The 23,392-nt window shown below is 48.1% G+C and overlaps 1 protein-coding gene across 1 annotated transcript; it reads left to right on the plus strand.

Annotated features, from left to right (window-relative positions):
* Positions 1 to 399: 399 nt before the first annotated feature.
* On the plus strand, positions 400 to 22,199 carry MFSD6 (major facilitator superfamily domain containing 6). The gene is made up of 6 exons (XM_056861233.1): positions 400 to 2,018; positions 8,517 to 8,614; positions 15,565 to 15,726; positions 16,707 to 16,805; positions 18,289 to 18,569; positions 22,008 to 22,199. The coding sequence occupies exons 1-6, from the start codon at positions 445 to 447 to the stop codon at positions 22,197 to 22,199; spliced, it is 2,406 nt and encodes an 801-aa protein (XP_056717211.1). The 5' UTR covers positions 400 to 444.
* Positions 22,200 to 23,392: the final 1,193 nt, after the last annotated feature.

Consider the following 23,392-nt stretch of genomic DNA (forward strand, 5'->3'; position numbering starts at 1 on the left):
CACATTGTCTTGTAGAATGTGTGGTCAGAGTCAGCCAGGTATTCCCGCCCAGGTGATGTTGCGTGCCAACCCTTCCCACAAGCCGGATTTCCAACCTCCAGGTGGTTGCTGGAGATCACCCACTACAATTGATCTCCAGGCGACAGAGATCAGTTCCCCTGGAGAAAATGGCCGCTTTGGCAATTGGACTCTATGGCATTGAAGTCCCTCCCCTCCCCAAACCTCCTCAGGCTCCAAAAATCTCCAGGTATTTCCCAACCCGGAGCTACTAATGTTTTAACGTTCTTACGCACGTAGGGTTGCCAACCACCACCACAGTTGAGTTGCATGACATTCTTTGCACATTCCCATGTGCCGCTTCACCCAATTGTGTGTTTTATGTTTCCGCAGGCTGTTTACAGTAGTCTGGAGGCCCACCTGTGCCTCCCATGCCCGCTGTAAGCCATGGCGACGGATGATAAAGTAGCCATTTTAACAGACGACGAGGAGGAGCAAAAGAGGAAGTATGTGCTGGCCGATCCTTTCAATGGGATTTCCAAGGAGGAAGATCTCCAAGCCCGAAGCGACACGCCGTCGACGGAGACCACTACCACCACCATTCCCGACGAGGAGCTGGACTGGCTTGAGAAGCACTGTGTCATCGTGAACAATGACCTCCTGGTCTCAAAAGTGTTTTATTTTTTCTTTTATGCTGCGTACGGCTCGCTCTACCCGTTGCTGCCCGTGTATTACAAACAACTGGGCATGACCCCCAGCCAGAGCGGACTATTGGTGGGCATCCGGTACTTCATCGAGTTCTGCAGCGCCCCTTTCTGGGGCGTGGTGGCGGACCGCTTCAAGAAAGGGAAAGTGGTCCTCCTCTTCTCGCTCCTGTGTTGGGTGTTGTTCAATTTGGGGATTGGGTTCGTGAAACCGGCCACCTTAAGGTGCTCACCGAAGGTCCCACCGGCGGTGCACCCAACCAACGCCAGCCACATCCCGGCGACGGCCCCGCAAAACATTTCTGTTTCTTCCCCGATCGCTGCAGCTGGGGCGACGTTACCAAAGGGCAAAGAGAAAAGAGACTTGCCACCTTCCAGCCTTCCACCAGTGGGCTCGGCTTTATCTGTCACTCCTGAAGCCCCGTTCTACCCAACTACTCTCAGTGGAGACTGGAAACTATCTCTAAATGATGAAGGGAATATCGTTACTGGCAATACCACAAATCTAAACTCGGTGAATTCGGCGGTTACCATGGGACTTGTGGGAAATACAACCCACTCTTCGACATCGCCTGCGGTCACCACAAAGACGGTGTCTCCCGCTCAGGTCTCTCTCGTCTATGATCATAGGGAGGTGGAGGCTATCTTCCTGCTTATCCTGTTAGTGGTTATCATAGGAGAGTTTTTCAGTGCCTCTTCTGTGACCATCGTAGACACAGTTACCCTGCAGTATCTTGGCAAGCACCGGGACCGCTACGGGTTGCAGCGCATGTGGGGCTCTCTGGGCTGGGGGCTGGCCATGTTGTCCGTGGGCATCGGGATCGACTCGACCCGTATCGAGGTCTTGGTGGAGGGCCAAGGCTGCAAAGCTCCCGAGTACAAGAACTACCGTATCGTTTTCATCGTCTTCGGGGTGCTGATGACCCTTTCCTTGATCGTGGCCACCCAGTTCCGGTTTCACTACAACCATTACAAGGAGGAGGAGGAGGAGAGCAAAGAGGCGGAGGGCTCCCAGGGGGACAGGAATCCCTCCATGGACTCGTCCTACGAGACCCCCGGCGACGCGAGTCCCGCGCAGTCCTTCAGCTTTCGGGATTTGCTCAAGCTGCTCTGCAGCATCCAGTATGGGTCGGTGCTCTTCGTGGCTTGGTTTATGGGTTTTGGATATGGCTTCGTGTTCACCTTTCTCTACTGGCATCTGGAGGACCTGAACGGCACCACCACTCTCTTTGGCGTCTGCTCCGTCCTGAGTCACATCTCTGAACTGACGGCCTATTTCTTCAGCCACAAATTGATCGAGCTGATCGGCCACATCAGGTGAGCGAACGTTTGAAAGGGTTCCGTATTTCTGTGTGAAACAGAACTGTTTGGGAGTGCGTTTTGCAAAGGGAATAGGGCTGTAGCACAAATGAATTTTTCAGGAGGACACTTCTTTATAAATAAGCGTGGTGTAGTGGTTAAAAGTGGTGGACTCTAATCTGGAGGACCAGGTTGGTTTCCCCACTCCTCCACGTGAAGCCTGCCGGTTGACCTTGGGCTAGTCACAGTTCTCTCCGAACTCTCTCAGCCCCACCTACCTCACAAGGTGTCTGTTGTGGGGAGGGGAAGGGGAGGTGATTGTAGGCCGGTTTGAGACTCCTTAAAGGTAGAGAAAATCGGGGTATAAAAACCAACTCTTCTTCTTCCCCTTCTTCCTCTTCCTCCTCCCCTCCCCCTTTCTATTGCTCACTTTTGTACTCTGGAAAACAACATCTGACCCCAGAAATTTTCTTCTGCATATACAGGCTGATCAAGTAAAATGGGTCCTGATGGTTACTAGAGTGAGTTTCTTAGAGTTTCTTAGAATCTTAATGGGGATTAGGCCGAGTAATGAAGAAAGTGGTCAAAAGCTGGAATCTAACCGTATGCAAAGGCTGTGTATGTTGGAATGCCATTTACTTGGGGTTCATCACCAGCCTCTCTGGACAATGGAGTGCTGAACTAGACGAGTGCCAAGGCCCTGGTTTGCCTAGGGTGCCAGAAAACCTTGGGCCAGCCCCGGATGGGTCACCGTACTAAGTAAACTTGGACTTGTGGGTCACCATACTGAAAACGCTGGGAACTGTAGGTTTATTCCAAGGTTCATTGTATGTTTTATCCTACTCTTATTGTAGTGGCTTATAATTATTATTATTATTATGTACAAAATGTATATCCCACCTGTCTGCTCTTAACAAGGGCTGCCAAGGCAGCTAACAGTTTAGAAAATGCTGTTATAAAAACATTATAATAAAAAACCACCACATTATAAAACTGTTACTGTAAAAACACGTAAAACACGCATCATTAAAACAACTTTAAAAACAGTTTTAAAACAGAGTTAAAATACGTACAAAACATAGATTAGAAAGGAGGGATCATTGAGGGAATGCCAAACGAAACAAAAAAGTCTTTACCTGTTGGTGGAATACAGCAACAAAAGGAGACAGACGAATCTCCCTACTGCTGAAATTCCCTTTTCTGCATTGTTTATAATGCATCTCATACTTTTTCCTTTTGGCATGGTTTTGCATGGTTTTTCTATCTTTTCTAATCCTATTCTTATTGCATTGTTTATTGGGTGCTTTGTGATCCCGTCGTTTTATATCGCGTGGTCCGCCTTGAGAAAGTAAACAGATTGCTGCATTTATAAAATTAGTGTACAAGGACACCCCCCACCCCTGAAAGGAGCATTGTATTGGTCAAAAGCAATACAGAAATGACTGTATGTCCTTGCTGACGTTTAGGGTATAAAAGTAATTCTGGCATTTTTTGTTGTTGTTAAATAATAATCCGTTTGAGTAGGCAGATGCTCTTTCAGAATCTTTCTGTTTCTAACTCTTGGTGGTTCCTTTCCCTTGCCAAATCAAACTTGTTACAGATGATGGATTAAGATGATAACCTTGCTGGGTTGCTGGTTATGATAACATTTGATGGAAATGGCGGTTTGAAGGCACGACGATAAAAGAGATAGGAGGGCAGATAATTCTTTGAGGATGGTTTTCGGTTGGCATCAGACCAACCTCACTGGAGGTACAATTTGAGGAAAAGACGGACAGGAGTAAGCAGGAGAGATGTCTAGATGCAGCGGTGCATAGTAGTTGTAAACACAAATCCATGTGGGTGAGTGTTTGTAGGAACGAGACCTTCTGTGGATCAACAGGGAGGGGGTAGACTGCAAGATGTGGGAAGAGGAGGAAAGTTACCATTTACGTAGCCAGTTCTGCTCACGCTACATGGGATCCGAGCCCCAGTTCCTGCACAAAAGTAATTTCACAGAATCTGTCGATGTTACAAACGCTTCTACACATGAACACACGAAGCTGCCTTATACTGAATCAGACCCTTGGTCCATCGAGGTCAGTATTGTCGACTCAGACCGGCAGTGGCTCTCCATGATCTCAGGCAGGGGTCTTGCACATCACCTACCTGCCTGGTTCCTTTAACTGGAGATGCCGGGGATTGAAACTGGGACCTTCTGCATGCCAAGCAGATGCTCTGCCAAGGAGCCACAACCTCTCCCATGTATAAGCTAATTCATCCCTATAGATGGTCTCCATGTGGGGTCGTGTCACGCATGTGTTGATCTATATGGACTGAGAAGCTACAGTCCCAAGTACTTCCCTTGGCGCCCACCAACCTTTTCAGAAAGTGGGTGGAGCCGTTGTAAGGCAGGCCTTGTTATGGGTTTCCCACATTCAAATAGAAGAGTTTTCCACTGGAGTATGAGGAGAACAGATTGCAGCCATAGAGTGCTTGTTAGTGGTTCCTCATCCTCTTGGACAAGGGGCGTGCCTCAGGGATCTATCTGTCTTGGGACCTGCGGTGCCAAAAATCTGCACAGCCAATCAAATCTCCAATAGCTAATCGGAAGCCTTGCTGGGCAAAATCTCACACCTGGCCCTGCCCAGGTTGAAGAAGCTGGTATGTTTAGCCCGAAGAGGAGACTGATATGATGACCATCTTCAGGTGCTTGAAGGGCCGTCATATAGAGGAGGGTGCCCAGTTGTTTTCTGTTGCTCCAGAAGGTCGGACCAGAACCAACGGGTTGAAATTAAATCTAAAGAGTTTCCGTTTTGACATTAGGAAGAATTTTCTAACAGTTAGAGTGGTTCCTCAGTGGAACAGGCTTCCTTTGGAGGTGGTGAGCTTTCCTTCCCTGGAGATTTTTAAGCAGAGGCTAGATGGCCATCTGTCAGCAATGCTGGTTCTATGACCTTCGGCAGATGATGAGAGGGAGGGCATCTTGGCCATCTTCTCGGCATGGAGTAGGGGTCACTGGGGGTGTGGGGGGAGGTAGTTGTGAATTTCCTGCATTGTGCAGGGGGTTGGACTAGATGACCCTGGTGATCCCTTCCAACTCTATGATTCTGTGATCTGAAAACCCTTGGTGGGTGCCAGGAAAGGTTTTGGCAGGCACCACGGGCACCACATTGGTGACCTGTACTTTAAAATCCCCAAGAGAAAATAGCTGGTTTAAATCACAAGTCCAAAGCTGGTTGAATCCTGCCTTTCCTGAGTGAGCATGAAGCCTTATTGTTAGCTGTAGCAAGTAAAATACATTGGTTTGCAACTGAGTAGAGTTTCTGTATGACTGGGAGGGTGCATTTAAAATCTTTAATGTTCATTTCTATGGAATTGAGACTAAACAGGTTTGTTTATGTATTTATTTATTAAAACATGGTATACTCCGCCTTTCCTCGGGGTTCAAGGCAGTTTACAATAAAAAACCCATTACTAATTCTTATTGCCCGATGGGTAGCCAGGTTAGTCTGTCACTAGCAGTAGAAAAGAGCAAGAGTCCAGTAACACCTTAAAGCCTAACAAAATTCCTGGCAGGGCAGGAGCTTCTGTAAGCCACAGCTCACTTCTTCAGATCACTTCTTCAGAAAGCTCAAACCCTGCCAGGAATTTTGTTAGGCTTTAAGGTGTTACTGGACTCTTGCTCTTTTCTACTGCTAATTTTTATTTATTTCATTTATACCCCCCTTTCTCTCCAGCGGTGACCCGAAAGCTGCCTCCGTTGTTCACCTCCGTTTTCTCCTCACAACAGCCCTGTGAGGTAGGCTAGGCTGAGAGTATGTGACTGGCCCAAGGTCTCTCCCCCCCCACACCGCATTTTTATCCATCCTGTCTGGCAAGCGTGGTGTAGTGGTTAAGAGTGGTGGTTTGGAGCGGTGGACTCTGGAGAACCGGGTTTGATTCCCCCACTCCTCCACATGAGCGGCGGAGGCTCACCTGGAGAACTGGGTCGGTTTCCCCACTCCTCCACATGAAGCCAGCTGGGTGACCTTGGGCTAGTCACATTCTCTCAGCCCCACTCACCTCACAGGGTGTCTGTTGTGGGGAGGGGAAGGGAAGGTGATTGTAAGCCGGTTTGAGTCTCCCTTAAATGGTAGAGAAAATTGCCATATAAAAACCAACTCTTCTTCCTCCAGCACGTCTCTAGAGATGCAGGAGATAAATTTTCTATATAAATAAATGGCAGTGTTGAACTGATGTCAGTCCTACCTGAGAACAGGCAGATAATTTGCTAAGTCGGCATATAAAAACCAACTCTTCTTCTTTTGTTATCCTCTTCAGACGATCTTCCGTTGAGTGACAACAGCGTCTATATTTTGGGTGACTGCTTTGAATAGGCTTTCCTCTCTGTTTACACCCAACAGTACAGACGCAGTATAAACCTGTGACCTGTTATATCAAAAGCCAAAAACAAAGAAAGTCAACTGTGTCCTTGAGGGACTGTCGTGCGGTGACCTCCTTAGCCACACCTGAATGCGTCATTTAATGAAATAATTTCCAAGCTGCGTTTAGGGAAACGCCAGCAAACGCTTCACTTGCGAAGGGCCACGTCCCTCCTGTGTTCAAAACACTTCTGCCAGCCAGACTTTGGCACTTGTGCCCGTGGGATCTCCAGCCATACTGGGAGGTGGGCAACCCTAATTGGCGGGCAGTTACCTGCCATGAACAGGCACCCAGCAATCCCCAGTTGGGTACCCATTTCGGGATCAGCTGTAAATACTTTATGCTATTCGTACTTACCTTATTATCTTGTGATTTTGTTGCCTTGCAAAACGTTGTAGCGTTTGTATTCAGCTACTTTGTATAAATTTATCCTATGTATATTATCTCCATTAGTTAGTTAAGTTTCCTTTGTAATTATATTTGTGTTTAATTGTTCTAGCACAGCACCTGCACATATTGTAGAATATAAGTTTCTTACTGAATATTTCGAGTTTGGTATTATTTCTTCCTGCAGCTAGTCTATTTAATACCAGTGCAATTTTCGAGTTCAATTCATGAACAGGCATCCAGCAACCCCAGTTGGGTACCCATTTCGGGATCAGCTGTAAATACGGTGCTTGATCATCTGGCCGATTTTAGGTCATGCCAGGATTGGGATAATGATACCTGGGCCGTGTTCAATAGTTCCATTTTTTAATGACAGACCTCAAAGATGGGTATTTGCTAAACTGGGTCTGTTGAAAGTTGCCTTCGGCTTGACTCCCGGAAGATCGACCTCAGAGACCCGAGGTCTGTGGTGCTTCACAGGAGACGGCCTCGGCAGTATTTCATTTTCTGGGAGAAACAAAACACCTTAACTGAGTCAGAAGGAAGGCTTGCTAAGACGGGAGCCGATAAAAGGCGTTTGGGTTTTGTCCTTTTAAATCGTAAACTGGTCATGAACTGGCCTGGCCTGTTTTTCCTTTTGCTGTGCCAGAAAAGCCAAGGGCCAGGTCATTTCCCCTCTTCAACCCTTATTTCATTTCTCCCTTTGGTTCTTTCTTTTTTTGCCCGTACGCTTTAGGAATAAACACCATTTTGTGCAGGGCACTGTCCCAGATGGAGAAAAATCCCTCCGGCTCTTTTGCCAGACTCTCCTAGAGTTGCCACCCTCTGGGTGGGGTGTGCCCGCCTTCTCAGATTAGGCAGGTGGCAACTTGGGGGATGGCCTTCTTGGTCATGGCCCCAAATTTCTGGAACTTTCTCCCAGGGGAGATTCGTGTCCCCTTCTGTTGCTGTCCTCTTCCAGGGTGTGAAGACTTTTTTTTTGTTTCGTTGGCACTCCCCCAGTCTCCCCTCTTCCCTGACCAAAGTTCTTAATGTCTTTGTGTGTATTTTAACGTATTCGTTTTAATTATTCGTGTGTTGGTGGGGGTTGATTCTAATGGCTTTAAAATGTGGCTTTTATCACGCATGTTTTAAATGGTTAGCTGCCTCGGTGGCCCCTTGCGAGGGCAGAAAGGCGGGGGTGTAAATTTAATAAATAAATAAAAGTAAAAACGTTTAAATTCAGTCAAAGAAAACTGCTAATGGGAACAGCTCCGAGGACGTGGACTTTGGTTTAGATTTAGATTTATTATTACGGCATTAGCCAGAAAAGATACAAACCTTGTCAATAAAACCCATTACATGGTAAAATAATCTCTTTGTAAAAAATACAGATAAAATTATATAAATTAAAATTAACCTTATTAACACTAGTAACCTTTTCCAAGCGGATTTTAATTGCTGCAGAACAATATTTGGCTACCTGTAAATAACACTGAGAGTCTCCCTCCCATAAGAGGAATTTCATTTTCTCTTCCTCCGGACTGGATTCCATCATATTAATGAGGGGAAGAATTAGCTTCTGACGGATTCCCTCGTAACAGATACACCTAAACAGAACATCTTATACTTTCCATTTCACCTGACCTGCAAGGGCACCCCCACTCCGTGTAGACTTTGGTTGTATACTGCAAGGTGCGAAATGTGTCGAAGGAGCCAATCCCTTTTCTCCTTTTCCTCCTTCAGGGTCCTGTATATTGGTCTTGCCTGCAACACGGCTCGGTACATTTACATCTCCTACCTGGAAAACGCCTGGACCGTTCTCCCGATGGAAGTCCTTCAAGGTAAGGAGGCAGAGCTCCCCCGGCTGGGGAATGCACAGACCGGGAGCTTGAATGACCCGTGTGTGACCTCCGAGTCATAATTCAGCACCGGCCCAGCATCGCTTGGGCACCCCACTGAACAGTAACCCAAGTGAGCCTTTCGGGAGGGTAGTCGCATTGGGCTGTGGTAGCAGAGCTAGATTAGAATCCAGCAGCACCTTAGAGTCAAAATGAATGCTGGTCATGATGCATACCTATTCTCTCCAGGATCAGAGGAGCATGCCTATTCTCTTAGGTGCTGTGGTACACAGGCAGGATAATGCTGCTGCAGTCGTCTTGCTTGTGGGCTTCCTGGTTGTTCACTTGTGAACACCTGTGTAAACACTTGGTTGGCCACTGTGAACACCTGGTTCATACCTGGTTGGCCTCTGGTCAGTCACTGTGTGAACAGACTGCTGGACTTGATGGGTCTTGGTCTGATTCAGCATGGCCTTTTTATGTTCTTATGCATACTAGTCATGATGCTTACCTATCTTCTCCAGTATCCGAGGAGGATGCCTATTATATGAGGTGCTGTGGAAGACAGGCAGGACAATGCTGCTGCTGTCGTCGTATTTGTGGGCTTCTTAGGAGTACCTGTTGTGCCACTGTATGAACAGACTGCTGGACTTGGTGGGCCTTGGTCTGATCGAGCAGGGCTTTTCTTATGTTCCTAAAGAGCAAGAAGATTCTGCTGCTGATGTGAGATTCTGGGTCTTGACCTCGGCAAACGGCGCAATTGGCAGCACACGCCCTGTATCTAAACAGAGAGACGGGAGCAAACTAGGCTGGGTCATTGGCAGGCTCCGGCGGGGTTCTGCTCAAGCATTCAACGTCTCAGGCACGCTGGCTTCCTGTCTGACTCCCCTGAAAGGGAGCAGTTCTTTTTCAGCCATTCAAAGAAATAAATAGCTAGTTACAAATTCAGGAATAACCAGTTCTCCCTCCACGATCTTCAGCTACGTTGCCCTTTTCCCACTCGGCCCATTTCAAGAGTGCCGATGGGGGAACAGAGAGAAATGAAGGCCTGTGAAGTAGGAGGAGGAAGAGAGCAGGAAATTCATGGCTGCCAAAGGGAAACCGAGGCAGGCTGGGATTGACGGGCCAGGCAGCGGCTCTTTGAAGATCAGAAGGCCTTTGGGGAATGCCTGGCTTCTCGTCACCCACACGGTTCTCGACTCCGACTTGATTTTAGAGTTGGTACAGAAGAGTTCTTTGTGTTCGGAGAAGAATGGCTGCCCCCTGCCCTTGAGATCAACATTTTCCTAGGATTGCAATGTTAAAATAAAGAAGTAAAAATCCGGAAGTTTTAAATTAAGCATGTTGCTCCAGCTTCCTTTTGTTATAACTCCTGAACAGTATCATTTGGGCTTGTTTTCTGCTTATTTACTGCCATGGATTAACACTCCCCCCGCCCCACCAATAGCAAAGCATACAGTTCTGTATCTTTATCACATGAACACACGAAGCTGCTTTCTACTGAATTAGACCCTTGGTCCAGCAAAGTCAGTATTGTCTACTCAGACCGGCAGCAGCTCTCCAGGGTCTCAGGCAGAGGTCTTTCACGTCACCTACCTGCCTAATCCCTTTAACTGGAGATGCTGGGGATTGAACCTGGGACCTTCTGCATGCCAAGTAGATGCTCTACCACTGAGCCACAGCCCCTCCCCTAGAAAACACATAAAGCTGCCTTATACTGAATCAGACCCTTGTTCCATCCAAGTCATTATTGTCTACTCAGACCAGCAGTGGCTCCCTGGGGTCTCAGGCAGAGGTCTTTCCCATCACTGACTCGCCTAGTTCCTTGAACTGGAGGTGCCGGGGATTGAACCTGGGTCCTTCTGCATGCCAAGCAGGTGCTCTGCCACTGAGCCACGGCCCCTCCCTCACCAAGAGGCAGTTTTGCTTGCTCGGATCTATGGACTAATGTCTGCTACGGTGGTGACCCCTTCATGTTCCCTTGCCTGGAGAAACGTCACTTGGAGAGCTGGCAGTTTTCAGTGGTTAGCCATTGCGGACAACAGGTCCGAAAACCCTTTTCCTCCTCTGCTGGGGGAGGCTCCCCTGTTAACTCCCAGCCTTCCTGACTGCAAGGAGACATGGTTTAAAAAGACTGGTCACTCCCTGTACCTTTTACGGTTCCACCCAAAGAATACGCCGTTTCCTTTCATCGGCTCCCTCCCTTTATTTCCAGAGACTCCCTGTTCAGGCGGAAGCGATCAGATAACATAATTGAATCCGCACAAAATCCAAATAACTCCACGTGTGCAATTTGAGAAGGAGCTCTCAGGGGGACGGACGGCCCCTTCCTGCTTGCTTCTCTGCAGATTTCTTGCTCTGTCTTTTCCGCTGTTGCCCGTTGCCAGCTGCTGCTTTGTTTTGTTTTATCCAGTCCTTTTCCAGTGTGGTGTAGTGGTTAGGAGCGACGGACTCTAATCTGGTGAACCGGGTGGGTTTCCCTGCTCCTCCACATGAAGCCAGCTGGGTAACCTTGGGCGAGTCACAGTTCTCTTCGACCTCTCTCAGCCCCACCTAACCAGTTGTCTGTTGTGGGGAGGGGAAGGGAAGATGATTGTAAGCCTGTTTGATTCTCCTTAAAAGGTAGAGAAAATCAGCATATAAAAACCAACTCTGCTTCTTGTTCTTCTTCCTCGAATTATGGCCAGCATGGAATTTGCTTTTTTTACAGCAGCCGCACACTGGGTTGACATCTTTATTGAGCTATCCACTACCACCCCAAGATCCCTTTCTTGGTCTGTTGCTGCCAGCACGGATCCCATCAGTGTATATGTGAAGTTGGGATTTTTTGCTCCAACCTGCATCATTTTACACTTACTATCATTGAATCTCATTTGCCATTTTAATGCCCATTCTTACAATTTGTAGAGATCCTTTTGGAGCTCTTCATAGTCCAATTTTGTTTTAACCACCCTAAATAATATGGTGTAATCTGCAAACTTGGCTACTTCGCTGTTCAACCCCAACTCCAGGTCACTGATGAACAGGTTGAAAAGCACCGGTCCCAACACAGATCCCTGAGGGACCCCACTGCTCACATCCCTCCATTGAAAGAACTGACCATTGATTCCTACTCTCTGCTTCCTATTTTTTAGCCAGCTCTCAATCCATAAGAGGACTTGTCCTCTTATCCCGTGACTATGAAGTTTGCTTAGCAGTCTTTGGTGGGGGACTTTGTCAAAAGCCTTTTAGAAATCCAAATACACAATGTCCACAGGCTCATTCCTGTCCATATGCTTATTGTTCTTCTTCCTCTTCTTGTTCTTCTTCTTCCTCTTCCTCCTCTTCTTTCACTTCCTTCTCTGCTGTCTCTGTTCTCCCCAGCAAGGTCTGTTGCCCATCAGGTCTTGTGTTGAGATAGCCTGTTTCTCCGGCATGTGGCAGAGAAAGTTTGCAATGCACAGATTAGAGAGCGCTGTCCCATGGCCGTCCGCCCACCTGCAGGTTGTGTGCAGGGGTGTGATGGTATTTGCGCTTTGTCTTCCTGCTCTTGTGACAGGGACGGTGTATGCTTTTCATACCGTGTGGCGGCTCCCCGGCATTAGCCTTGTGGTTTGGCTTGACCTTCCTCATGTGAGGAGCTTTGTGTCTGTCATCATGGGATTTGTGGAAGAATGCAACTGAGCCAGCGTGATGTGGTGGTTAAAACTGTCGGACTGGGATCTGATAGGGCCAGGTTCGAATCCCCACTCGTGCCCCAGAAGCTCTCTTCGTGACATTGGGCCTGTCATGTTGTCTCAGCTTAGCCTACTTCACAGGGTTGTCGTGAGGATAAAGAAGGAGAGGAGAATGCTGTATGCCGCTTTGGGTCCCCATTGGGGAGAAAGGTGGAGTACAAATGAATTAAATAAATGGGCCAACAAACTGTGCTGGCTGATTTCCTTGCAGTGGGTGAAAGCAGAGCGCTAGTGCCAAATAGAGACGGCCCCAGACAATTCATTAACAGGAACATGAAACTGCCTTATACTGAATCAGACCCTTGGTCCACCAAAGTCAGTATTGTCTATTCAGGCGGGCAGCGGCTCTCCAGGGTCTCAGGTAGAGGTCTTTCACATCACCTACTTACCTAGTCCTTTTAACTGGAGATGCCGGGGATTGAACCTGAGACCTTCTGCATGCCAAGCAGATGCTCTGCCACTGAGCCACAGCCCCTCCCATACATGGGCCATGCTTTTGAGCCAGTGTGGTATAATGGTTAAGAGTGGTGGGCTCTAATCTGGAGAACTGGGTTTGATTCCCCACTCCTCCACATGAGTGACGGACTCTAATCTGGTGAACCGGGTTGGTTTCCCCACTTCTCCACATGCAGCCTGCTGGGTGACCTTGGGCTAGTCAACAGCTCTCTCCGAACTCTCTCAGCCCCACCTACCTCGGGAGGAAACGCGTGGGTGGGGTGGTGGACGACAGGAAAAGTAGGGAAAGGAAAGAGGGGAAGGGAAGAATAGGATAGGGAGGCCGACATCTTGATGACACCATCGCTGCCCTCCACCATAGGTAGACCTGGCGGAACGTCTCCGCCTTACAGCCCCTGCGGAACCCAGCTAGGTCCCACAGGTCCCAGGTCTCATTAGAGTTCTGCCAGGCCGGGGCCACAGCAGAGACGGCCCTGGCCCTGCTCGAGGGCACACCTGGGGACACTCTTCATTGTGCTGACACTCCTGGGGCCAGGGATCTCTAATAGGTTGGTATTTTATGATCTTAAGGCTCTCGGGGGCGGGGGTAGGTTATATGGTGTTTGGGCCGCCCCTAAACTCTGTATTAGAAAAAGCTAAAACAGAGCAGTAGGGATCCCGTTGCGTAAGCAGGGTCACCCGTGGCACCCACTGGCTGTTTACCATGGCTCTTTGCCAGCATCAAGGGTGAGGCGGCCAGGGCTTCCTGGCAGGTAGCACACCTACCTTGTAAAGGCTCGATAAGTCAGAACCCATCTCATCCAACACAGAGAGCAACATAAGAACATAGAAAAGGCCCTGCTGGATCAGACCAAGGTCCATCAAATCCAGCAGTCTGTTCACACAGGAGCCAACCAGGTGCCTCTGGGAAGCCCACAAACAAGACGACTGCAGCAGCATTGTCCTGCCCGTGTTCCACCGCGCCCAATATAATAGGCGTGCTCCCCTGAGACTGGAGAGAATAGATATGCATCATGACTAGTATCCATTTTTACTGGTAGCCATGAATACTCCTCTCCTCCATGAACATGTCCATTCCCCTCTTCAAGCCTTCCAAGCTGGCAGCCATCACCACATCCTGGGGCAGGAAGTTCCACAATTTAACTATTTCCGGGACTTGCTTGCTTGTGCTTGTGGAACTCTCCCTCCGCCTACCCAAGGGAAGGAAGGCTGTTTCCTCTAAAAAGCATCTTTGAGACTACTACACCGATGGTAAGTTTATTCTGGCCAATGCTGTAAAAATCATTCATTCATTCATAAAAATAAATAATACAAATAATACAAAATGTTGGAGAAATTGCAGCTGGCAAGGTGAACATATTCACATGTGGTGGTCATGCCCTGTAGTGTCACAGTTTGGGGGGGAAATATTTATAGAAATGGCAAATATTATGCTTCAGATCATCCCATGCTACACCAAGCATTGGCTCTGTTAACAAACTGGGGAGAGCAGAATGGGAAAGGGATTAATAGTGTTTATGCTGATGGCACCCTGTAGGGTAATAGCAAAATGTTGGAAAATTACAGACCTTTTAACACTTCATTCTTGGTATTCCAAACTGTGGAAATAGCTATGGCAGAAAAATACACCCATCAACCTAGAGTAGTCAAAGGTGAAGCTAAAATATCAGATTTCTATGAAACGTGGCATGATTTTATTTCATACACGCATCAGAAAGGTATCCAACATCTATCTAAGCCCTTCCTCTGATTATGGGAAAGGAATTTAGTCCAAAATATTTAAATAATTGTTTTTTTAAATCCCCAATGCCATTAATGAATTCATCTCTTATTTATAATTGTAAGATCAATTGAAAAATGTGTTAAATACTAAGCCCTCTGTAAATAACGTTATTCAACTTTATGTTTTATTTTTTTATTGTTTCTAACTTTGTTTTTTAAAGGGTTTCATTGTTATTGTTTGTTTGGGTGGTGGTTTTCTGTCTGAAAAATTGTTTTCTTTGAAAAATAAAAAGCATCTTTGGGCCTTCTCAAAATAAAATCCCATGGGAGTTTTTTAAAGATGCACAATAAAATGCAGAAGAGAAGTTAAATACATGTTCTAGCCAAAATAGGGTTCAGAGTCTCACCGCAGATGGATCCAAGCAGAGCGATTAAGTCTCATGTGTAACGCTGACACATATTAGCCATAATGGTCCTAAAATGGATTTAAATGAGGATGGTAATCTTTAATGGCATTTGAAAGTGCTAAAGTAGTAATCGCAGATTAACTAGGGGGCAGGGGATTCCAACGGGCACAACTCCCCGGTCTTTTCCTGTGTACCAGATTTGATGAACAAGAGACTTAGAGATGGTTTTTCCTTCCAAGGTGGCCATTTTCTCCAGGTGAACTCATCTCTGAAGTCTGGAGATTAGTTGTAATTTCAGGAGATCTGCGGGTAGGGTCGCCAGCTCCGGGTAGGGAAATACCTGGAGATTTTGGGGGTGGAGCCTGAGGAGGATGGGGTTTAGTGAGGGGAGGGACTTCAGTGGGGTATAATGCCGGAGAGTCCGCCTTCCAAGGTGGCTGTTTTCTCCAGGGGAACTGATCTCTGTTGCCTGGAGATCAGTTGTAACAATGGGAGATCTCCAGCCACCACCTGGAGGGTTGGCAGCCCTACGGACACCAGAGGCACCACACTGGAGACACTGGTATGCGTCATGTTTCAGTAGACATCGTTCCTTGTCGGAAACTGTCTTCGTAACGGCAGATCCCCTTTAAGAACTGTCCCTTCTCCACAGGTGTGACTCACGCGGCCATCTGGGCGGCCTGCATCTCCTACCTGAGCGCTGCGGTACCTCCCGAACTCAGAACTTCGGCTCAGGGCATCCTCCAGGGACTTCACCTGGGCCTAGGCAGAGGATGCGGCGCAATGGTTGGGGGCGTCCTGGTCAACTACTTTGGTGAGAGAAACGGGGGGCTGTGAGGGGTATGTATGCCAATTTGCCCACTGTGGACATGCCTTCGTTCGCTACCAGAGGTGGTTGGTCACAGGCTGGTGTCACTCTTCTAAAGCGTTTTATACCTTGCCAAGAAAACTTTGCCCGCCAAACGGCAGGAACCATCTTGACTCTTGAAGAACAGTCCACAATAAAGCAGCCTCGGTGGTACTGGAACGGGAGAAACCGCATTTGCAGAACTCCGCTCCAGGTTCTTGGGACAGGAGCCATCATATTCCAGCAGGCCATAGTTGAGAAATCAGGCACAGCTCTAAATGGTCATCTTTGGAAACAGCCAGACTGGATTTGTTCATATTGTGAAGAAGAGTTGGTTTTTTTATACCCCAATTTCCTGTACCTTTAAGGAGTCTCAAACCGGCTTACAATCGCCTTCCCCTCCCCACAACAGACCCCTTGTGAGGTAGGTGGGGCTGAGAGATTTCGGAGAGAACTGTGACTGACCCAAGGTCACCCAGCAGGCTTCATGTGGCGGAGTGGGGAAACAAATCCAGTTGACCAGATTAGAGTCTGCCACTCATGAGGAAGAGCAGGGAATCAAACCTGGTTCTCCAGATCAGAGTCCGCCGCTCTGAACCTCAACGCCACGCTGGTGACTGTTTCGTCACTTACGAAATGCTACCCTTTTCTGCCCGAACTTGATCTTCACCTCCCCGTTTGTAGGCTCTTGGCATGAAGAGACTCCTGATGTGGTCCTGGCGATTTCCCTTAACAAATCCACCCCCCTGTCTTTCAGAGGTAGACGATGGAAACTCACCAGATCCTTAGGGGAGCCCCTTCAACACCCCACATCGCTATATGGGCTGGCTTTCCCGTCACCAAGTCTCACGTGACCGCTCAATTGTCCTTTGCTGTTTTTAACCAGACCTCCTCCTCCTCTTTTCAGCGGAATAAAGGCTGGATGCTAAACTGATTTCTCTCTGCAGGGGCGGCGTCAACTTTCAGAGGGATCGGAATGGCCTGTCTCGTGATCCTCTTGCTTTTTGCTTTAATCCAGTGGCTGGCAGTTCCTGATGAACTTGAAGGTAAACGACAGCCACAGTTTGCGTGCGAACTCCTGCCGAGCTGTTTGTGAAGCTGCTCTGAAACCGTCATCAATGTCATATGTGCCCTTTGGGTTGTTAATTTATTTGTTTACTTAATCTATCGCCTACCTTTCTCACAAAGACCAAAGGAGAAGTGTTGGTGTGTGGAGACGCCCTGGCCTAGATAGCCCCGGCTAGCCCGATCTCATCAGATCTCGGAAGCTAGGAAGGGTCAGCCTTGGTTTGTAGAATCATAGAGTTGGAAGGGACCTCCAGGGTCATCTAGTCCAACCCCCTGCATAATGCAGGAAATTTACAACTACCTACCCCCCCAGTGACCCCTACTACATGCCCAGAGGATGGCAACAAAAACCTTCCACGATTCCTGGCCAATCTGGCTTGGAGGAAAATTGCTTCCTGACCCCAAAGTGGCGATCGGCATTACCCTGAGCACATAAGAAGGGGCCATGAGAGCCAAACACTGACTCAACCCTTCTTGCCCTCCCTTGTCTCCCTGTCGCCCTGCTGATGTTTTGCTCTCCGTCAATTTTTCCGCTCCCTGAGAAGGCGGCCTCTTACTAAAATCTGGATGCTGCTTTCTGATCTCTCCAGGATCAGAGGAGCATTCCTATGATATTAGGGGCAGTGGAGCACAGGCAGGATAATGCTGCTGTAGTCGTCTTGTTTGTGGGCTTCCTAGAGGCCCCTGGTTGGCCACTGTGTGAACAAACCACTGGATTTGATGGGCCTTGGTCTGATCCAGCATGGCTTTTCTTGTGTTCTGATGGAGGGATGGCGCTATCCATGGCTACTAGTTCAAATGGATACTAGTCATGATGCAGACCTGTTCTGTCCAGGATCAGAGGAGCCTGCCTGTTATATTAGGTGCCGTGGAACATAGGCAGGATGGTGCTGCTGCAGTCGTCTTGTTTGGGGGCTTCCTAAAAGCACCTGGTTGGCCACTGTGTGAACAGACTGCTGGACTTGATGGGCCTTGGTCTGATCCAGCAGGGCTTTTCCTATGTTCTTATGCTGGTGCTGCTCTGAAATCTTCTTTCGGAGGGCTGGCAAGGGGTGGTACCCTCAGTTCTGCCTTGTCCTGTTCAAAAAAGGCATCGAGGCTTTCCTTGCGCGCTGTGGTGGAAAGTGCCGTCAAGTCAAAGCCAACTTATGGCGACCCCCGTAGGGTTTTCATTGCAGGAGATTTCAGAGGTGGTTTGCCATTGCCTGCCTCTGCGTAGCAACCTTGATGTATTAGCCAGGACTGACCCTGCTTAGCTTCCAAGATCTGGCTTAGCACAGTCAAAATGAGAACTGCCATTGTCTTGGTTAAGGGGTCGGGGCTGCCTTTACACTGCCAGTACAGAAATCTGTTACCACTGGGCAACATCCCGTAGGCAGGATTATAAGAAGCAACTGTGCTTAATTTTTTTTCCCCTTGGGGTGACCGCTGACCTTTTAACTGTTGTTTGCACCCTTCCAGAAAAGGCCATGCTGGCCGAAAGGATCCCGGTGCCTTCTAGCCCTGTGCCCATCGCTACGATCGATCTCGTCCAGCAACAGACCGAAGACATCCTGCCTCGGCCTGAGCCCCGGATCCCCCCCAAGAAGACCAAGCACCAGGAAGAGCAGGAGGATGTGAACAAACCCGCCTGGGGAGTCAGTTCTTCTCCGTGGGTGACTCTCGCTTACGCCATCTACCAAATCAAGGAGATGGTGCAACTCTCCAAGAGCAACCAGGCCCTGGAGAACCAACCTCTGCAGGTAACCCAGCCCTTACTGCAGAAAAGCTATTTCTAAGAGTGGGTCAGTCTTCGGAAATACGAGCAGTGGGGTCCGTTATCGGAAGCCTTAAAATAGCAGAACGCGAACTCTGCTCCCGACGAATAGCACTTCGCAGATCCCTCTCTTAAAATCTTCAGGGCCGTTAAATGAATAGCCGAGCTGAAAGTAGCCAGTGTCGCTCACGCTTCTATGTTACAGTGGCGCCGAGTTCTACCGGGGCGCTCTTCCGGCGCAGTTGGTTGGGGGTGGACTAACGCAAGTTGTCCTTTGCAAACCGCACACCGCAGCGAGCCACATTGCTGCAAGATGCGGCGGCAGGTTGAACCGTCGGAGCCTTGAAAAGGAATTATGCAACTTGAGAGGCGATCGGCTTGTCGGCGGCTGTTAACGAAACAGCCCTGCTCTGTATTCTGAGCCGAAGCGACGGCCGCTGGCCGCAAGACACAGAATTGCCTCCTTTCCTGCTGGCCGCTGTCAGAGGTAGAGGGCCAAACCAAACGGACCCATGGTCCAAAGCAATGTATTTTCTTATGTAGCCTGTAAATATATATCTTCTTATAGATGGGGTGGGGTAGGAGGGACCTCGGTTCGCTCCTCTGATAGTACCTCACGCGCTTATTGCTGATAGCTGATTACAAATGAGTGGGTTTTTTAAAAAAATAACCCCCCCCCCCTATAAACTCACTGCAACTCAGGCTTTGTGACGCGTGTTGTCCATCTTGTGCGTCAGTTCCAGTGAATTGGCATCTGCTTTGGGGCACCAGAGGAGCAGCCGTGTCCCGCTGTTACAATATTTGTGTCTCCGGGCAAACGCAAGGGACGAATGTCTCCTAGCCAGTTGCTCTCCAGTCCTCATCGCCACTGTTAAGTCCGCGTGGGAAGGATTCACGAGATCAGAGACGGAGTTCATCAACACAGCTTTATTTGATTTCAGCACAGAACTAACTTACACACTGAACGTGCCCTGCTTATATGCCCCCCTGGCCGCCTGCGGCCACTCCCCCCCTGATCCGTGATAGGGGGGAATACCCTCTCGGTGACTAATGGGACATGCTGGCTTAGGGCCAATAGGATCCGTTTGCTTTAGCCAATAGGGCGAGCAGGGTTTAGGATCCTTTGTGCGGAACTCAAGCTCCTAAGTCTCCCCTTGCTTACTATCCTACTAAATACATACATACATACATACATACATACATATATATATATACACACACATATACACCGACCGCACATTTTCGTCTGTTTTAACTTTAGAGACAGATGTAAGACCCGTTTTGTAAAACTGGATGTTTGGAAAATGGAGTAACCAATATATACGATATTGACTTAGGACACTTCACAAATCGAACAATTTATTTCCTGGCTTATGTAGAAGGGTTCCCATTTGCCTGTTTATGGTGGGCGACCTCTAGGTAATTGTGACCCTTGGTTCGCCAACACTCCTGACTGGTAGGCAGAAACTGGGGTTAAGGGAGAAAAACCCCAGGGAGAACAATAAATAAAAACATTTATTTATTTTCGATTTCTAACCCGCCCTCAATCCCCGGTCAAAGGTTGGGATCAGGGCAGCTGATACAATGCATTAGGCAGATTAGCAGGGGATCTTACTAGAAGTAAACATCCACAGTTTTATGCCACTGTCAACCTGCACTTCAACTTTTCTTTTAAAAAAAGTCTCCTAATTTGTCAAAAAGTCACTTAGAAAAATGTGGATATATTTGCTGAAGTCTCAAGAGTCAAACTGATACATATGAACTTAGATCCACTGGAGCCCTTCTGTGGATGGAAGGATTTCTGCCTTGTCTGCCTTCAGGAAGTTCTTACCATAGAGTTCCTGGTGATTCCTAGGGTTACCTGGAGCGACAAGGTTAGCTCTAGGAATTGCCAGGAACTCTATGGTCAGAACTTCCTGTAAGTAGACAAGGCCTCGTTTTTCTTTTTAACCCTCCTATGTGGGCAGGCAGCTAGGATTGATTCAGTCTTATGCTGTCTGGAGTTCATCCTCCACAACTTGCAACCACCGCGCCGCGAGACAGGAGCCAAAATCTTGCTCAAACCAAAGGAACTTGGCTGGATATTATTGCACATGAGTCTGCTTAGAGAAAGAAAGCATCAGCACATAAAAATTAAACGTTTCAAGGGGGTCCGGGGTGTCACTTTAAAGGGTCAGTCAGTGAGGCTAAATCAGTTGCTTCAGTCTGTTTAATTAGCAAGTCTGTATTTAAAAAAATTAGATCTGGAAAAGCTGGCCTACTTCCTTGGCTTTTAGGTACTTGCATTTATCAGCTGCAGCAGTCTTCTTGGAGGTATTCTCTCCTGTGCGAGACAGATGCCTCTTCTCAAGTGACATCTACTGCCGTGCTTTTGCAACTGTTTGAGTTAAAATCACATTACACACACACACACACAAGTAGGGTATCCCTTATCCAGATGTCCCATATCTGGACTGATCCGAAAACCGGACCCTTCGAGCCGGCATGCAGGCAGATCCGTGCTGCCTGCTTTCAGTGTTTCCTCTCACCAAAATAGGGACCACTTATTTTATTTATTTATTCCAGTTTCTAGCCCACCCTCTAATTCTCAGCCTAGGCTAGGTTCAGGGTGGGTTACAACAAATTCTAGCCCAAACAGTCCGGATAAGGGATTCTCTACCTGTATATAGATTTTTTTTTAATCTGCCCATTTAATTGGCTTCTGTATGTGGACTACCTTTGCTGGATCACAGCTCAGGCATCACTGTTGGCCCATTTCACAGAAATTAACATTTGTTCATGTCAGATGATAATGCTATAAGAAGGCTCTAACCTAGGAAACCTTACAATTGCAACTTCTGGGAGGGGGGGACGGCTTTTAAAATACATGGAGTTGACTGAATCCAAAATTTAATCTCTCCCCCGCCCCCATCCCATGGTTATTGCTGGCTGTTTAGTCTGTCTACTGAAATATTCATAGTTACACTCCAGAAATAGCAAAGGTTGGCACCCGTTGGGAAGCAAAGTGTTACATGGGGAAAACAAGTCAAGGAAACACGCGCAGCTGTGTTTGAAAAAGAAAACGGGAACCTGAAACACTTTAACGAACAGTAGGAATATTTCATTTCTTTCACATGTTTAAAAAAAAATCATAGTTTTTTTATCTTGAAATACAATGAGTTTTTTCCCTACATGCTGCTTGTGGAAGAGCAGTTAGGAAGAGATAAGGGAGGTAAGTCAGGTCGCCTTGTTTTTGGACTCCTGGCAGCTTTCCTTCGTGCTTTCATGTTTGTGTGGCTGCATAATATTTGTGCGCTGTTGATAAGGAAACCTGCCTGGCTTCCCCGGAATGGCCCGATACCCGCTTTCCCTGGGGAGAAAACCCCACCTCCTGCCGAGTGTCCACTTCATGTTGTTTTTTTCTTCATTTCTCTCTTTTTCCTAGCAAGCCAACGATAGCCCTAGCGGAGCGCCGAGGAGCCCTTCAAACCAGTCTCCTAATCCGAGAAGCGGTGACGCCTCCGGAGACGCCTCGGTGCCTCCGGCTCCCCTCGGCCCCCAATCCAGCCCCGACTGCCCCATGCCGGACCCGGCTCCTTCGGACTGTAAAGCTCCGTCTCCGGCGGGCGAGCACTAAACCGAGTCTATCAGATCCCACCCGCCGCACTGAATCCTGCTCTTGGCTGGAGAGCCTGAAACCGCGGCTCGCTTCGCTGCCAGGGTAACCCGACAGGCTTTTAAAATATTCAAGGACTTTTCTGTGACTAAAACCGATGTAAGCCGGGGAGGACTCGATAGAAGAGACTGTGTTATTAGTAACCAGCAACGCCGTTCAATATTTCACTCGACCAATTTGCCATCTGTATAGAAAGGCCGGCTTGGCCTCTATCCGGGTGTTGAACTTAAGGTCGATCTCGATCTATTTGTCTTTAATTTGTCCTCTACAAAAGGGAAGGGGGCAGAATCACAGTATGCTTTATGTTTCCCAAGAGGAACGCTGCATTACAGTTACCTCTAGCTTGATTTTAAAAAGAATGGTTTGTGTTAGTTATTGGGGGAAGGGGAAATCAGTTGTCTCTCCCCCCCCACCTACCCCCCGTCTGTCTTCGGTTTCATAGGACAAATACTGTAAAAACTGGATAAACGGCTGGAAGTTCCAAGAAAAATACTAGTGAGTACCTAAATGAAGGAGCCGGATAGAAATCTGTCTTTCGTAAAGACTTCTTGGAAGCCACATTTTGGCTGGCCAGGTTCTAGGCGAAGCACACGTTGTGAACTCCTCGAGCCAACAAAGTCGGTGTTTAATCCTTCTGTCGCCGGTCCGAGAACCGTCGATAAGGGAAATTTCAGGAAGAGGGGAGTGATCCGAGAAATGCATCGTGCTCGTTTCTTTGCTTCGGAGGGTGCTAGTTTAAGGGGTAAGACTTCAAGCAGAACACCAAACCACAAGAGGGATTTTTTTTTAGGCTGAGCGCATTCCCTGGGGATTCAGTAGCCCTAGTGCAGTGAGGGGGATTCACCAACAGAAAGTCTCTTGTGTCTGTGTGGGGTTTCCCTTTTACCTGCGGAAGCGATGGTAGGGGCAAGGGGAAAACACCCCCCCTTCCCTGCGTTTGGGACTGCACTCTGTTCCTCTCAAACAGGCAGTCCAATATAGTAGGTTCCAACTACTTTTTTCTTGGGGGGGGCATGATGTTGAGTCTAGCTCACACAGGGGGTGCGCTGTCTGTTGACAGCACTGGTGGAAGAGAGGGCATCTAACGCCCAGTAGCAGGTGCATAGGCCAAACACTGCCGAAGGACCTCTCTCGAGCGGGCCAACTGCTTGTAT

Source organism: Euleptes europaea, chromosome 15, assembly GCF_029931775.1.
Source record: "Euleptes europaea isolate rEulEur1 chromosome 15, rEulEur1.hap1, whole genome shotgun sequence".
Taxonomy (NCBI): Eukaryota; Metazoa; Chordata; class Lepidosauria; order Squamata; family Sphaerodactylidae; genus Euleptes; species Euleptes europaea.